General features: G+C 48.4%; 3 protein-coding genes across 6 annotated transcripts; 1 reads left to right on the forward strand and 2 right to left on the reverse strand.

Annotated features, from left to right (window-relative positions):
• Nucleotides 1–499: 499 nt before the first annotated feature.
• LOC120816449 (ubiquitin-conjugating enzyme E2 R1) lies at nt 500–4,352 on the reverse strand. Of its 2 annotated transcripts, XM_040172056.2 has the most exons (6): nt 3,894–4,343; nt 3,592–3,804; nt 3,343–3,429; nt 3,137–3,234; nt 2,066–2,200; nt 500–1,968 (listed from the first exon to the last, which is right to left on the reverse strand). In XM_040172056.2, the coding sequence occupies exons 2-6, from the start codon at nt 3,775–3,777 to the stop codon at nt 1,758–1,760; spliced, it is 717 nt and encodes a 238-aa protein (XP_040027990.1). In that variant the 5' UTR covers nt 3,778–3,804; nt 3,894–4,343; the 3' UTR covers nt 500–1,757. The 2 variants fall into 2 exon arrangements, with proteins under 2 accessions (XP_040027990.1, XP_040027989.1); XM_040172055.2 differs by having other exon boundaries at nt 3,592–4,352.
• Nucleotides 4,353–4,983: 631 nt separating this feature from the next.
• Nucleotides 4,984–9,515, forward strand: cactin. Its single transcript, XM_040172048.2, has 10 exons — nt 4,984–5,325; nt 5,828–6,443; nt 6,544–6,639; nt 6,726–6,871; nt 6,976–7,138; nt 7,555–7,669; nt 7,756–7,948; nt 8,074–8,196; nt 8,322–8,659; nt 8,803–9,515. Exons 1-10 carry the CDS (start codon nt 5,018–5,020, stop codon nt 9,291–9,293), a joined length of 2,589 nt encoding a protein of 862 aa, XP_040027982.2. The 5' UTR covers nt 4,984–5,017; the 3' UTR covers nt 9,294–9,515.
• Nucleotides 9,516–9,716: 201 nt separating this feature from the next.
• LOC120816445 (semaphorin-4E) lies at nt 9,717–16,121 on the reverse strand. Of its 3 annotated transcripts, none has more exons than XM_040172049.2 (15): nt 15,661–16,121; nt 14,200–14,534; nt 13,715–13,860; nt 13,217–13,279; nt 13,035–13,133; nt 12,795–12,894; nt 12,606–12,716; nt 12,366–12,517; nt 12,074–12,252; nt 11,812–11,968; nt 11,433–11,655; nt 11,207–11,322; nt 10,930–11,087; nt 10,797–10,849; nt 9,717–10,686 (listed from the first exon to the last, which is right to left on the reverse strand). In XM_040172049.2, the coding sequence occupies exons 2-15, from the start codon at nt 14,384–14,386 to the stop codon at nt 10,076–10,078; spliced, it is 2,355 nt and encodes a 784-aa protein (XP_040027983.2). In that variant the 5' UTR covers nt 14,387–14,534; nt 15,661–16,121; the 3' UTR covers nt 9,717–10,075. The 3 variants fall into 3 exon arrangements, with proteins under 3 accessions (XP_040027983.2, XP_040027984.2, XP_077955144.1); XM_040172050.2 differs by having other exon boundaries at nt 14,200–14,504; nt 15,661–16,115; XM_078099018.1 differs by lacking the exon at nt 14,200–14,534 and having other exon boundaries at nt 15,661–16,108.
• Between the last annotated feature and the right edge of the window lie 405 nt (nt 16,122–16,526).

The following is a 16,526-nucleotide window of genomic DNA, read 5'->3' on the forward strand; positions in this document are numbered from 1 at the left end:
TTAAAAGGTAAAGCTTATGTGCAGATGTATAAAAGCCCTTAAAAAAAATAGACAGCTTTAATAAAAGCAGAGGTCAATATATTATATACCATTTAGATAGACAATATTGAGAGTGCAACCAATCCAAGCAATGAAAAAAGTTTTTTCCCAATAAATCTTTATTTTTCAGTTTAAATAGCCGAAAATAAAAAAAGAAACACAGCTGAATAAAACAATACAGCATTCATACATGGAGCTACGTGTGCATATCAGTTATGGTTCCTATTGAAGCTGTAAACCAACTCTGAAGACCACCTAAAAGAGTAAACTAGTTGCTTGTGTTAATTGTTTTGTCGTAAGCAATTCATTATCCTGAGAAATTCAGTATGAAGTCCTAATTTGAGTTAATTAACCAATCAATATTGCTTATGCAAAAATACACATGAACTCTAAAATTATATCAAAACCTGTCTAATCTCTGCTGAAACAAAAAATATAAATGAAAACGGAACATGACGGCTTTCTTTTCTTTCATTTCAGGGGCAAAAAAAAAGTGACAATTCTGACCGATACCGCAACACTTTTTGACAGACATTTTTCCTATAGAAGCCTTTTTCTGCCAATCAAACCAAATCTCATCACGTAAATCATTCCATGCAAAAGATTGCAGAAATAACGTCAAACCAAAGAAAGAGACTAGAACAACAAAGCCTGCAGGAGAGCAACCAAAGACCAGAACACAGCCGTCAGTTTGGGCTTTCTTTCACACTGCCTTGCGTCTTTGGCTCCGTCAAGCCTCTCAAGAGAGCGAACATGAGAAGAAATACAATTCTGATCAGTAATTAGTTGTGCCCCCCTGAATAACTATTAATTCTGAGCTACTTCAAAACACCATAACCCCACACTCAGGATGACACAGAAACACATCAAACAGTAACCAGAAGAAAAACAGCAAATAAATCAATTTCTTGTTACCAAAACAGTTCAGATGAGGATTTGACCGAGTGACGCAGCTGGCCAGCTGGTCGTCCAAATACAAAGTTCTCTGGCATCTCGGTCATCATCAGTCCCTCTTCTCCCCCAGCTGAAAACGCATCCAGAGGGGGGCTAAACGGTCCATCGGTAAAAGGGCCAAAAAGCTTCCGATCACATTTCGGCATGCACAAGAACTTTAAGGACGTTGTGACATCCCGTCATATCGAAGCCCAACAGATCGTAAAATTTGAAAATGTGTGATTCGGCGGATTTGCAATAGGGTGTTCAGGACGGACGCAGGGTGCTTGAAGCCCTCAGACGGCCGTCAGTCACTGAGACGGACTACTGGTGAGCGGGCACCCGCGATTACGGGAAATAAAGATGGTCGAGAGGGATGATGAGTGGAGTCTGGAAGCGTTTGCACCAGTGCAAATGTGGCGATTGTTCAAAGTGGTATTAACCCCACCATATACTGCACAGTAGGCAGGACAGCTGAATAGGGTCAAGTAATATTCTCTGAAAGTAAGGTAATGGGTGATAATGGAAATGATGATGTCTGTAAAATTGAGGAAACTGGTAACTTTTTGTGCTGGTGCAAATTTTACTAGGTCTAACCCCTCTACAGCAGTGCATCGATGTTTAGCATCTGGAAGTATTTCAGAGAACCTCTTTTCATTGGTTTAGAGAAGTGGGAAGCTTCGAATCTTTCTTGGGTGTCGACCAAGATTTCCTAGCAACCCAGACAGAAAAAAAACACGGGTAGCAGTACGCCAGCTACGGGCGGGATGCAGTCAAACGGCAGGTCATGACTCCTCGTTACCCGAGTCGTCTTCGGCGTAGCAGCAGTCGCCGTCCTCCCCGTCCACGTCGTCGTCGTCATAGTAATAGTCATAGAAGAGGTCGGAGCCTTCGTCGGGGGCCGGGGCGCGCGTGCGGATGCAGTACTCGGCCAGCGTGGTGGGCACCCGCACGCCATCGCGTTCGGCTTCCGCCTTGGTGGCCGATACCTGTTTTCTGGGGGAGAAGGTAGAGAACACAGAGGGGGCTTTAAAATGAGAGTCCACTCTTATAAGCACTCTTTTGTGGGTCACAATCGTTAGCCGCCGTTTACCTGATGATCTCCACGTATTCGCGGTCCTTGCCCTTGCTGTCCCTCCACTTGCGGTACATGACGGAGGCGTCCACATTGGCTGGGGAGAAGGTGTTGGGTTCGTTCAGCAGCGAGATCACACTCAGCAAAATCGTCCTGGATGGGAACACAAAACGGCGAGTGACATGTGTTTAATCTCAAGAAATAATAAAGATAGAAATGATAATTATATAAAATGAAAACACAGCAATAGGATATAAACATGTGAAATGTGTATTTGATTTTGAACATAACTGACCCTCCTCCTTATGTTAGATTATTATTACTATTAGAGAGTAAGACCTGTACTAGAACTCTGACATTTATTATACCTCTACCAAGCTCATCGGTGACTGTTATTATTTGTTATTTTACTCGGTCACTTTAAATATATGTTTATTATTGAGGTTAATTATAATTAGTTAGTTAGTTCCCTCGAGGAAAATTATAATCACCACATGTGTGACTCATTCACAAAGATACTACAAATTATTAATTTGATTCCCACTTATTTCTACGTTGACTCATAAAAGAAACTGAAAATATTCTTGATCATTTGGGTCACATATAAATGTAAACTAATACCCTTCCACACACTATGAGTTGCTCGATAGCTACAACAAAAACAAAAAAACAAAAAGATGGATCCCATTTTGTTTGTTGTGACTGAATACGACTTAGTGGTTTTAGTTCAGTGGAGCTTTTATTTTTAGCCGTGATGTTGAATTTCCTTCGTGGCCCTTAATAAATTATGGTTTGATAAATTATTTGGAAGTGAACTGAGCTCTGAGACAAATCCACCATGAGGCCATTTTGTTTTAAGGAAACCGTTGAAAGATCATTTGAACTACTTGGTAATACCTACACATTTATACAAATACTGCGCAACTAACCCACATGCAAAAAGGTAATTATGGTGGCCGTGGGAGTCTGAAGGGACTCTCGCTAAAGATAAATGCCATGTGATGTTATGAGGCAGGTCAAACATTGAGGTGGTCGGGTGAAGACAAAGATGGGAGGCACCCAGAAAAGGAGATACGTAAGAGCGCTAACCGGACATTCTGGGTGGGATTCCACCTCTCTGAAGGCAGCTCTCCACTCTGCGGGTCGTCCACTGGAGGGTGCAATATGGAGATACACACATCCCCGTTCTAAAAAACAGGAGAAAAAAAAGAGCCCCCCCCCCCTTTCATTATGCGTGCCTCTTATAAAACACGCAAAAGGCGTGGAATGAAATCTAATGGTGAGGATGCGTTTACCTCATAGATGTTGGGGTGCCACATCTTGGTGAGGAAGCGGAAGGCCGGTGGGGAGTATGGGTAGTCTATGGGGAACTTGATCCGAGCCTGGGACACAACAACAGCTCATCACATCACTACAACACACACATTTTACTGAGAGACTGGATCGTCATATATAAGATTTTTTTTTAATGAAATTCTACAATCATGCACAGTGTTTGTACGTTTTAAAGCCACTCCAGTGGACCATTGAAGTTGTATTCTTACCTTAAAATACCCTCCTTCGTAATGAGTGTTTGGGGGCCCGAAAATGGCCACTTCCCAGTTGTACATGTCGGCCTCGTCCACCAGTGTGATTTTGAAGCCCTCGACGGGCTCCTCCTGGAGGCTCTTCATCTCCAGCATGAGGGCTTTCTGCGAGCTGGCTACGGGACCCTGGCTGTGTTGCGCCATGCTCAACCAGGAGGCCTCGGCGGGGATCTGGTGGACAGCTGACCGGTTTGTTTACACTCACACGGCCCTCGCGAGCCAAACAACCCGCTGACACTGGAAAAAATAACCCCACTTGCCTGTTGTTGTTTCGGAGACAATGAAACAGGCCGAACCAGACGGGATGCGTAGAAGTCAGGACAAAGGTTGCGTGGATTTTTTATTTATTTTTACCCGAATCAGCTGAATTATTTACCAGTCTGATCAATACTTTGAAATCGGTGACCCGACCGAACCATCGTGGCCGACAAGCGCCCCCGAGCTTTAGTTGATCTACCTGGCAGCCTCGGGTATAAGCCGTAAATCTACTGGTAGCTGCTGGCTAATGTAAACTAGCTCTGCCTCCCCGGACCAGCTGAAGACGAGTTTACCTCAACGAGGAGAGTTTATAACTGCGGAGAAGAGAAGAAAACACGACTGCAGGTCCCAAATAACTGCGAGCAAACCGAGTGGGAAATGTTGTTAGTGAGGCCCGAAACAGAAGACTGGGCAAAGAAGAATGTTGCTGAACCGAGTCCCCCTCTCATTTCAACAGAGGCGACGGCGCGCGGTGCTTTCTGGGACTCGTAGTCCACGCTTCTTCTGTAAACGTGACTTTCAACCGTACTGGCGAAACAAAGTTCACACGATGGTTTATAACTTCACTTGTTTATATGGGGGGGAAATGGGACCATGGAAAATATTGTTGAGACGTCACCTTTATTATGAAGTATGTTTAAAAGTTGGATGGAGAAGACTACGTTTGTCTGACGTCACATAAATGCGAATGTTGTTTGTGTTTCTGAAAATCAGCCGTGACCTAATTTCCTTCGCACGTTATTTAAAAAAAAACATGTTTCTATGACGTTGAATTAATTGTAGATACCCCGTTTACCACACATACTGCAACTTATCCAATCGTATGTGTAATATTTTGTTTTCTCAATCTTTACTTATGACGTCTAAAATATGTGCCATTTGGTAGAAAGCCCCTTTAAAGTGGCTTCCTACTGCCTGTCTGACAATGCTTTTTAAAACTAGACAGTCCACCTCTACCCTGTTTTCATACAGGTAAGAAATGGATGTATATTCACTTTATTTAAGTTGTCTTTAAAAAAAACCCCAGATATATTACACGGTGTAAATACAGCAACCCGGTTTCTTTGTTACCTCTTATTTACGCGACTGAGTTCACGTAGGACCCCTCATTGACGGAACTTTCGTGATGGAGTCCAGATCACGACGTCGGTCCCGCTCTAAGTCCAGAAGTCGCAGTCGGGATCGGCGAAACCGATCCAGAATAAGCAGGTCTCGATCTCCGGAGACAAGGAGACGCCGCAGTCCGTCTTTCGATCCGAAAAGAACCGCCCGCGGACGGGGGCGGTCCGGCAGCGGGAACTCCAGCGTTGGCTCTCCCGACCGACGTCGGCCCCAACACAGGGGGGACCGGCCGGGTTCCAGGAGCGACTCGGAGAGCGACAGGAGGCGAGGAGCGCTCCGGCCCGGCAGCAGGTCCAGGGCCCGATCATCGAGGTGAATGGCTGCGGGCTGGTGCTGGTTCGTCGGTGTGGATGTTTAACGCGTAGAAACCTCAATAGTATCAAAACAGCGTAACTATTTAAAATAATCAAACAATTCAAACATAAGAGACTGGCGTATTAAACACGTCCTGTCGATCAAGTGTACTGGTTCGCAGAGTCCAATTTAACGTTACCTTTGAAAACCCTGTGGATCTTTATAACGGACTCCAGACTGATGCACCATAATACCGATTATTACGTTGTTCTTGAATGTAGGCGATGATCTAGCATAACACATACATATTTATGTAAACAAAAATACTTGTACTCTTGTAAATATTAACCGTTTTATAAATTCCCTAAGCAGTTGTTGGGCATCTGTACCCAAGAATTAGGGTTAACTAATCTCAAAATGATTCTGCCGCAAACTCTGTTATTCAAGACTCAAGGATACATTTACTCATTTAGTTTCCATCCAGGAGTAAAAATGTACTAAAACCACTTTTCTCTCTCAGTTCGGATTCATGTGATCCCAACGTGAGGAGGCAGGGAAAGGAGATGAAGAACCGGAGAGGAAAATCTCTAGAGCGAAGGAGGGCACAGTCCCAGTCCAGCTCTGACTCCCACGACGAAGCCAGCAACATAGAAAGGAGAAGGCAGAGAAGCCCAGACCGGGGGAGTCCAACCAGAAATAGGCAGAGGAGGGAGCCGGACAGAGGCAGAGAGAGGTGGGAGAGCAACACCAAAGACAGGGACAGAAAAGGAGACGGTGACAAAAGCCTGGAGCGCAGGAAGAGGAGTGAAGAGAGGGAGCAAGGGAGGAGCGAGAGAGGCCGAGAGCTGGCCGACAGAGGCCGGCAGCGCTCCAGTTCCCCCGATTCGTCTGATAGCTCAGAGTCTGATCACGGTGGCCGTGTAGTCAAAGAAAAGGAGGACAAGAAAAATCAGAGGGAGATGCTGAAGGCGCTGGAGACGCCAGAGGAGAAGAGGTCCAGGAGACTGGCAAAGAAGGAGGCGAAGGAGAAGAAAAGGAGAGAAAAGATGGGCTGGAGTGAGGAGTACATGGGTTACACCAATGCAGACAATCCCTTTGGAGACAACAACTTATTGGGCACATTCAAATGGCAGAAGGTGAGTTGGGGAGGGGTCTCCAACAACAACATTTGTTTTTTCATCCCCAAAGTTCTTATTGTACTGTATTCACGAATATGGTCATGTGTGCATTTTTCAGGCGTTGGACAAGAAAGGTATCGGCCATCTGGGAGAGAAAGAGCTCAAAGACCGAAACAAATGCATTCAGGAGGAGAATCGCAGAGAGCTGCAGAAGGTACGAGCCGCATGTCGCGGCGGTGCGATGTAACCGTTACAAGCCACGGAACCCTTCCATTAACCGCGCTAATGTTGTGCATGTAGGTGAAACAGCTGCGTCTGGAGCGGGAGCGGGAGAAGGCCATGAGGGAGACGGAGCTGGAGATGCTCCAGAGGGAGAAGGAGGCCGAGCATTTCAAGACCTGGGCTGAGCAGGAGGACAACTTCCATCTGCATCAGGCCAAACTGAGGTAACCGCGGCTGTACGTCCTCTTCTCACGCCCCACTGCTGCTCCTCCTTGATAAACCCCAGCGCCATGCTGACTCGGCGGTGTTGCGCGTATTGTGTGTCCAGGTCGAAGATCCGAATCCGCGACGGTCGCGCCAAGCCCATCGACTTATTGGCCAAGTACATCAGCGCAGAAGACGACGATCTCGCCGTGGAGATGCACGAGCCGTATACCTTCCTCAACGGGCTAACGGTCACCGACATGGACGACCTGCTGGAGGACATTAAGGTACAAGGTTGCGTGTGCGTTGAAGGGGGAACGGCCCTCTAAACACCGCTTATCCCGCGTAGCGCTTTTTTACTAGGGAGATGCAGCCACAAGCAGAAGTGCACTTCTGATTGCAGCCTCCTTTTACTAAAAATGTCCAGTTAACTCACATTAAAGTGTCATTTTCCAATGAACACAATTTACGATTGTGATTAGTGTTGGACCTCCTGCTGTAATCCCCTCAATGTGAGGCACCACCACTTGAGATATGAAACATCATTTTATGCAGAATTTGATTACAGCACCATTGAAATGATATTGAAGGTACATTCAATTATTAATATAAGTCGAGGCATGCTGTCCCCGGGTTACATCGGTACGCAGTGTATCAAGTGTAGACTAAAAGGTGTGTCAACGGAGCGCTGCTGTGCTGACAGGTGTACATGGAGTTGGAGCAGGGGAAGAACGTGGACTTCTGGAGAGACATGACCACCATCACCGAGGACGAGATCAGCAAACTGAGAAAACTGGAGGCTTCTGGGAAAGGACCGGGTACGTCGTTTGGCCCGCGTCGTTTTTAACACATTAGTGCTCCTGTGAACTTGGTCGACCTCATCGCATCTTCTCTGGAATCTCAGGTGATCGCCGTGAGGGCATCAACACCGCTGTGACCATCGATGTGCAGACGGTGTTCAAGGGGAAGACGTACAGCCAGCTGCAGGCGCTGCACCTGAACATCGAGACGAAGATTCGGGCTGGAGGATCCAATCTCGATGTCGGCTACTGGGAGAGTCTGCTGCAGCAAGTCAGAGTCTACATGTCCAGGGCGAGGTACCAATGTGGGGGAACCCTTACTGTGTTTATGTCCTTTTTAACCAGCTGGCTGAGACGGTCAACTCTCAGCTTATAGACGAAGGAGAAGTGTCTGTGTGTAAAACTACAATTTTCTATCACAGGCTGAGGGAGAGGCATCAAGATGTGTTGCGGCAGAAGCTGTTCAAGCTGAAACAGGAACAAGGGGTGGAAAGTGAACCTTTGTTCCCCATCATCAAAGAGGAGCTGAGGAGTGAGGATGACGAGTAAGTCCCATTGAAACAAAACGATACACATCCTGAAATCTGGGTGGGTGTCCGGGGACAGTGACCTGAGGTCCAACCGTGACAATGTGTCCATTTTCACTTCTGTGTTTAAAAAAATAAAAAAGGGAGACCAAAGCAGAGGAGCCTGGCCAATCGTCATCGCCCGCCACAAGAGACAAGAACCGAGAGACGGAAGGGGACGACGAGGGGGCGGGCCCATCGACGTCCGCGGAGGGAGACGCCGACGGAGGAGACAAGAAGAATGAAGAGAAAGAGGGCGAGGTGGTGGAGGCCGTGCTGACGGAGGAGGATTTGATCCAGCAGAGTCAGGCGGAGTACGACTCCGGCCGCTACAGCCCCACGCTGCTCACCACCTCCGAGCTGCCGCTGGACACCCACACCACCACCCCAGAGGAGGACGAGACCAGACTGCAGCTAGCTCGCACACAGCTACAGGTCACAGGTAAAATGAATCACGTCACCAGCTGGCAGGAGAAAGTGAAAGTAAAGCCTTTTATAACCATGGGTTTTGGCTGGGTGGTATAGCTACAGCATGTATTGTCCCCCTCCTCACCCACCCGTTGCTTCTTTGACCTCTCTTATCAGGAGACGCCAGCGAGAGCGCTGAGGACGCCTTCATCCGCCGCGCCAAACAGGGCATGGGCAACGACGAGGCGCAGTTCAGCGTGGAGCTGCCGATCACCGGGAAGATGTACCTGTGGGCGGACAAGTACCGGCCCCGGAAGCCCCGCTTCTTCAACAGGGTCCACACGGGCTTCGAGTGGAACAAATACAACCAGACCCATTACGACTTCGACAACCCGCCGCCCAAGATCGTCCAGGGTTACAAGTTCAACATCTTCTACCCGGACCTGATCGACAAGCGCTCCACGCCGCAGTACTTCCTCGAGCCCAGTCCCGACAACAAGGACTTTGGGACCTTGCGGTTCCACGCGGGCCCGCCGTACGAGGACATCGCCTTCAAGATCGTGAACAGGGAGTGGGAGTACTCGCACCGACACGGCTTCCGCTGCCAGTTCTCCAATGGTATCTTCCAGCTGTGGTTCCACTTCAAGAGGTACCGCTACAGGAGATAGAGGCCACGGACCAGCAGGGACCAGAGCCCCAGTCTGCAGGGTGTTCACCATGCTTTCTATATTATGTGGTTTTTACAGTCAACGTACTTAGTTTTATGGTTTTTAGCTGCTCCAACACCGAAAAGCAGCTGGTTAAAGCTACAAATTATTCTGTACTGTTGTCTGAAAAAGTACTTTGTATGGTTGTCAGAAATTCGACATTAAAGTTTTTTCCCCTTTTTACTCTTTGTACGTTTCTTCTGGTTAAGAGTTTTGTTGTGAACACGTGCAATGGAAAAGGACAACTTTTAAAACACATCTGTAACACCAAACTACAAAGATGATTCCTGCAGGTATCTCCATCTGCTCTCCACATATCTGGTGTCATTTTAAAACCAATAAACCTGGTTGGCTATATTTAGATCCACTGAAACAACTCAAGGAACAGGTAGAAAAAGTTTAATACAATAACACAACATCTTGACAGCTAGTGGTTAGAAAGGAATGGCTCAATCTCAGCTATTTTCCATAAGTATCTTCAATTTAGATTGAAGATGCATCATTTCAATGGGACTTAACAATTATTAGAACGCTAAAACACTCCTGGGGGAGAATCCTCTTTTCCAATCTGATTCAATAGGAGTCAAAAGGTTCAGCTGCTCAGAATGTTCTAAACTTTTCACACAAACATTAGAGCTGAAATTATAAATCCGAAAGATCTGCCCAAAAACAGTTTGGCTCATTGACGTTCATTTCTCAAAAGCTGTGAGGGAAACCGAATGGAGTAAAGCTGCTCGTCCCGGTCAAATTTCGGACTCGTCGTCAATAAACTGGAGAGGCGGGAGAAGAGCGTTGGGGCCACCGCTCTCCTCGGCGCGGTGGTTGCCGCGGCCGTTGTCTGCTCCGGCCACCAGAGGCTTGCCCTCCACCGGTGCCGACCTGGCTGCGTCCTGGCTCTCCGGGGACTGTTCTATGTTCTTCTTCATGCAGTTCCAGGGCAGCGGAAGGTGGCCGTTGTAAAAGTTCCAAGCCAAAAGGGCAAGAAGAGACACTAGCAGGAGCGCAACTGCAGCCTGCAGCCCGGCCACGGAGGGGCCGTCCACCCGAGCCTCCAGAAGAGTCGTCCTGTCGTTGGACCCAGCTGGATCGGCCACGCTGACCCGGTAATCGGCCAAGGTGGTCTTGTACACTGCGGCTTTGGAGCGCTCCTCGGACAGGCAGCGGTACCGGCCGCCTTCGGAGTTGGTGGCGTTGAGGATGAGGAGTCCGTCCTCCAGAATCTGGAGGCGAGTGGACGGAGTCAAAGCGTCGTCATCCCGCTCCCAAGTAGTTTTTGCCAGGTTGGACGGCGACGGGCAACGCAGCTTCAGGTTCCCCTGAGACAAGACGGACAGATTCGTAGGATTCACGGCGCCTGAAAACAACAGAACATTTTAGTTTTCTTTAATCCGTAACATGTTTGAGGAGTCAGAACAAAGTACTCTTATGGGATTCTTCTCCGTGGGATAGTGTGCACCAACGCACCAGCATTCGGGCAGAGAGAAGCATCTCCAGCTTTCACACTTTGGATTAGTCCTCTAAAACAAAAAAGAAAAAAAATTCAAATTCGGTTTGGATAAAACCGTTATCAGCGCTTGCTCTCGGGACAGCCGCCTACCTTGTGGAATCAGAAAGGAAAACACATTCCCTGACCACTGTGTCCCAGCCGCAGTATGGGTCTCTGGCCAGGACACAGTCCATGCAGGATGAGGACCTCCCGCAGGTGGCCAGTGGCATCTGTGCTGCTCCGCTGTCGGAGCCCGCGTACAGCTGACCCTGCGCACAGAGGATCCATCACACGTGGGTGCTTTGCCGCACTATGCGATGAGCGGACACATTTTGAATCGGGGTTTGAAAGTAATCACGCTATCGTTAATGCTACGACGGGGTCTTACTGTGACATTGGAGAATTTCAAAATCTTGATTGGCTCCGGGGGCTCGAAGAGTTGCACTTCCTCGATGATGAACATCTCCCCGTCGTGATTTGCTGCTTTCACTATCGTGCCTCCCTCTTCAAATGGAAAAACAGATGTGTGCTTTTTTTACGCCTACCACCGCAGAGTCATGAAAAGCATCAAGGGCAAATACGTGGAGGAAGTAGCCGGGCGCTGGTACACCAACCTGTGCCTATGAACATCACGCTGTACTGCGCTCCATCTGCCGCCTGCACTTGGTTGACTACGATGCGTGTGAATGGAGCTCCCCTTCGCATCAGAAGAGGCTTCCCTCCTATTGGCTGGATAGCTTGGTCCATGAGGGGCCTATCTTTGATAAACTGAAGGGTCCGGTCTGGGAGGTCCAGGGTGCGAGTTATGCCTTCTTTACGAGCCACATTGTCTATACACTGGCAGGGGAGGAAGGAAAGGAAAGAGTCAGGGTACAAAAGGAATGAGTTTCCTGCTTGAAAACTCGTGAACCCATTAGAAGAAAAAAAAACAGTTGCCTTTTACCTTTGTTTTTTAACACAACCACACACACATTAAAAAAAGGGCAGACTCACAGATCCGGGCCGGGGGACGGGGACATGTCCGCTGTACATCACCCACTTAACAAAAGAGGTTTCTACGGGGACCGGGGTCTTATACTTCCCCTCCGCAAACACTCTGCTGATGTCAGACACGCGGTACGCACACACTGCAGACAGGTCCGTCGTTTCCCTGAAACACACAGAAAGCGTGAGCCAAGTGTTGAGCCAAAAGGCCGTTAGAGAGAAAAAGAGACCCTGCTCCTTCAGACACGTTTCGTCAATTCAAAAAACGCACGACTGCGGCGTGAAGACGGCGTAGAACAAACAGTCCTTCCACTGCCGCCGAGGGTCACACAGACGGTAAGCATCCTGGATAAGGTACGGCAGCTGAGACTCCAGCCCGGGACAGTCCATCCTGGCCTTCAGGAAGGACGTCCATTTCTTCTGCAGGGTCCTCTGACCTCCGAGATCGCCCTGTGAGCGCAGGGAGACAAACGTCGGGATGCACTATCACGTGTCGGAAAGGGGAAGTACTGTCTACGCTCTGGGGAAACGGAGACAAATAAAGGGAAAGAAGTCTTCCTCACCTTACAGACACGGGCCACGCGGGAAACCACCAGTTTGTTGTAGCAGTCGCACTCCACAGCTGTCTCACTGAAGAACAGGTAGACCTTGTCGTCATCCCCATCCTCGCTCATGAAGCTCTCTGGCATCTGGGCCATGGAAACAAAGTTGGGCTCTGCCACAGAGAGAGAGGGAGAAAACATCAAGTTTGACGAAAATATCACTGTGGCATCTTGCACATGGAGAACACAGCTGTTGCTCACCGTGGAGCCAGGAGCTCTTGAACTCGGTGCGTACGGAGGTGTGAGAGCTGCGCATCAGGACGGGTTCAGAGCCCAGAAAGTTTATTGAAGTGGCCGAGTACAGGTCGTTTTCTGGAGAGACACGGCGGGGGATTGAGATCGCCTGCTGCTCTTCTCAGATGCGGTAGCCGTCGTACGATTGCCACTCACCAACCATGATGGACGCGTATCTCTGGAAAGGATCGAAAGGACACTTCCCTTTGCCGTCCTCTCTTTTCTTCTCGAGGGTCAGCGTTCCATCTGCGTAGGACTTCGAAGACAAATAGAGTGGTCTTGCAGTTATTTCTACACACGCTATGACTTGGACGTAATCAGCTACACACCATTAATTTACAAAGTGTGGAATATGTAGTGAGCTGAGGGAGCGACTCAGCTTTGAATTTGTCTCACCATGTAATCACACTCGGGATCAAAAGCATTGGTTCCACACACATACATCCTCTTATCCTCCGTCTGATGCAGGATCCTGATGTAGTTCTTGCACTCGGTCTGTAAATGCATTTGAAAAGGAATGACTACATCTACTCAACATGCAATATGTTTTCAGTAGCAAAAGTCCAAAAGGGGCTCACCTCGGGATCTTTGCCTTTGTTTTGACAGTCACGTTTTTGTTTTTCGGTCACTTCCCATTTAACCTAAAAAGAGTAGAAAAACAAATGAACTTAGTTGAACTGTTTCTGTTTTCCATGTTAAAGCAAACCATGCCTTTATTTGATGGGTGACAGTGTAGAGACAGAGACAGGACACGTTCGGGGGGGCAGCAGGGACAGACATGACATGCCACAAAGCCACACTTACAATCATGTATACACTATATAAATGTAAAGAATACAGTTGTCAGGTAACAGTGCAACAAGCAGCTAACCTGCCCTCCCAAATGCAACTGCAGTGCTGGTTTAACAGCACGAGTCAGAAAACAACTAAACAAAGGTTTCAGTATGTTTTGTGACTTTGTAAAAAGGTCTAAAAACATCTGCAAGCTTGCAGGTGGATGTGATCTTAAACATTGTCAGATTTTAGTGTACTGCGTTCAGAAGTGGCCGTAAGTGCATCGTTAACAACGCTCCTACCAAAGAAAGCTTCTTGGAGATGTTTCTGAGGTCCAGAGCATACACGGCCTCCCTGGCCCCCAGCAGCAGCAGGTCCACATCTTCTCTCAGCAGCATGGTGGAGTAGTTGAACACTCCCTCCTCATGGAACAGGTGGCAATTATCCTCTAAACACAGGAGAACAAAAAAAATCTCATCTTGAAGGCTTCCCTCTCCGGCTCTGAACATACACACACTAATACAGGGAGGTCTGGACAAGATCTTGAACTGGTCTTCAAATACCAAAGAGTGTTGTTAATCTTACTGCGAGTCACTATCTTGGCACTTAGAACATCAACTTAAAACATAAAACACCATGAGCTCTTGTGAGATTATCTGGACGCTGACGCACAAATCATCTTGACCCTTGGTTGACCCGGAACACAAGGTTTCTTTGTGAGCGAGAGCACAAACTCTCTGTCCAGTAAAGGATTATTGACTGAGACAAAACGTTCATTAACACTCACTATGGTAGGGCACAGATCTGCGGGGGACGGCCAGACGGGAGTCTTTCTCCAGCGTCCAAGCCAAGGGCAGCAGCCAAAAGACGCAGAGGGGAAGCAGCGGATGCATGGCTCTATTGTTCAAACCGAGAGGAACTTTATTATTCCCTCCGCAGTTACTCATAGAGGGGCGAAGACGAGCGAGCGGCATCTATGACGTGACGAGGTCCGCTCCGAGTGAAGGGCACGGGCCCCTTTAGTGGCCCCGCTCAGCGGGCAGTCCATGACGACGCGGATGGCACGGACCAAAGGAACGAAGCGGAGGAGGGCTGAAAGACACACCACCACAATCGGATCACCTGACGGAAAAGAGACAAAATATGTGTTGAGCAAAATGAAAAAATTCAGAGTAGATAAGAAAACAGCCTGCGAAGAGAACTGTTGAAAACAAAAAGGGGGAGAGAATGAACGAAGAGAGCAGAGGAACAGCCAGAGGAGGGCAGAGGGGGCCGAAGTCGGCGCGGCAGTAATTCTGTCAGTGCCATAGTGATGTTAATGCAGGGCTATGAAAGGCATTCAGCAGGGTGCTGGCCACGACAACCCCAGCTCTCCTGCAGCACCAAACACAGGCGCACAATGAGGGATTCACCGAGAGGACGGACTTAACCTTCCTCTTGTGTTCGCTTTCTGTCACCATCTCTTATGCTAAACAATGTCTCAAATCAAATGTAAAATACACTAAAAAAACAGTATCATCCGATTTTTGGGGCTAACTTGTTAGGCTTCCGTATCCATTTTTGGTGTGGGCCTTTTTCTTTATCAGTTGACTCTGTAAGTCACTGAATGGACCTCACATGCACCGGTGTTGGTTTTGTTTTTGTGCAGGTAGATAACAAGACATGATTGTGGGGGGGCGGCGCGCTGGCTGACAGTGAACGTGTGCTTTTGGATTCCGCTCTAATGAGGAAAGAGCTCTTGCAGAAGTTCTGTCGCAAGCGCCGTTTCTCGCAAACACACCCACACACTCTTAGACGGGAAACATGTTGGTTTCTCATCTTTACCACATGAAAAGTCCACCAACAGAGCAACAATCTGCCGGATTGGTTCTCCTGTAATGACACAACCGGCTGTACTTCTCGGTGGTTCTGTGCAGCAGTGGGTGTGTGCGCGTGGTGCCTTCGGCTGATGCGCTGCGGCACGTCAGAGAATGCATCGCCGAAAGGATGTTTCACATACTTGGACGTGTAACGCGCGCGCGCACACACACACACACACACACACACACACACACACACACACCAGAAAAGAGAAGAGAAACGCAAACAGGCGATTCGTCTGTGGCTCATTAAAAGGTAAAACGTTTTTTAGGTCAGCTTCACTAATTAGACGTAACCAGCTTCCAGCTCAAAGCCGACACGCACTTGCGCGCGCACTCATGAAGTGAACGAAGTCACGCGGTTAAAACAGTCAAAGCGGACCACTTACCTGCGTACTGACACGCCCAAGAAAAAAAATCACTCCACCTGTTTAGACGCAAACTTTCTGACTCCTTAATTAGCCAACAGGTCTGTAGTAAAAGTATCTCCCGACGTCCACCAACGGCCGACTGGTGCCCTCGCGCAGGCTGCTGACGCCGAACGTGCGCCGAGCGGCAGTGAGTCCGCCACACCTTCAAGGTTGTAAACCGCCCCCCCGAGGAAAGGTGCGGCGGCAGGTTGACTTCCCTCAACCTCGGAGCTGCTGATAAAGTCTTATATGTCTCGCTACGTCTCCTCCGCCGGCTCCTCTCGCGTTACCGTGGAGACACTCGCGGCGCGCGGGGAGCACCGGGTGGCTGGCAGCTGCTGTTCCGGCGGGCCCCGCAGGTCGACGTCGGTACTCCCGTTCAAACTGCGGTGGAGGCAGAGTGACACGCTGATCTCAGGTCTGATTTGGCGTCTGTCGTCGTGGCGCACGTGTGTACGTTAGAGGAGGGCGCTGCTGATTCAGGACGAGTTTGAGCAACACGTACAAAAGTAACGTGAATTGGTGTGGTGATATGTTTCATTTTTATATATTTTACCTCTCATGAAATTAGTAATTTTCATATTACAAATAAAGAATAGAAAAATAGATTAGAAAACAAAAGTATATAAAGTAAAAACACGTGCTTAAAAAAAGACCTCATGCACACTGAGTCTCTCATTAACCTCTCCTGTGAGCTGGTGTCCTCGCTCAGTGACTTGTACCTACACTCTGGACCGAAACTGATTCACAACGGCACCGTGTTTTATTTGAATGATCAGTCCGTCAAACAATGATTGTCTATAGTCACACTGAGGAGGGTGCGGGAGGGGGTCAAAGTGTGCTTT

Source organism: Gasterosteus aculeatus, chromosome 3 (genome assembly GCF_964276395.1).
Source record: "Gasterosteus aculeatus chromosome 3, fGasAcu3.hap1.1, whole genome shotgun sequence".
Classification (NCBI taxonomy): domain Eukaryota; kingdom Metazoa; phylum Chordata; class Actinopteri; order Perciformes; family Gasterosteidae; genus Gasterosteus; species Gasterosteus aculeatus.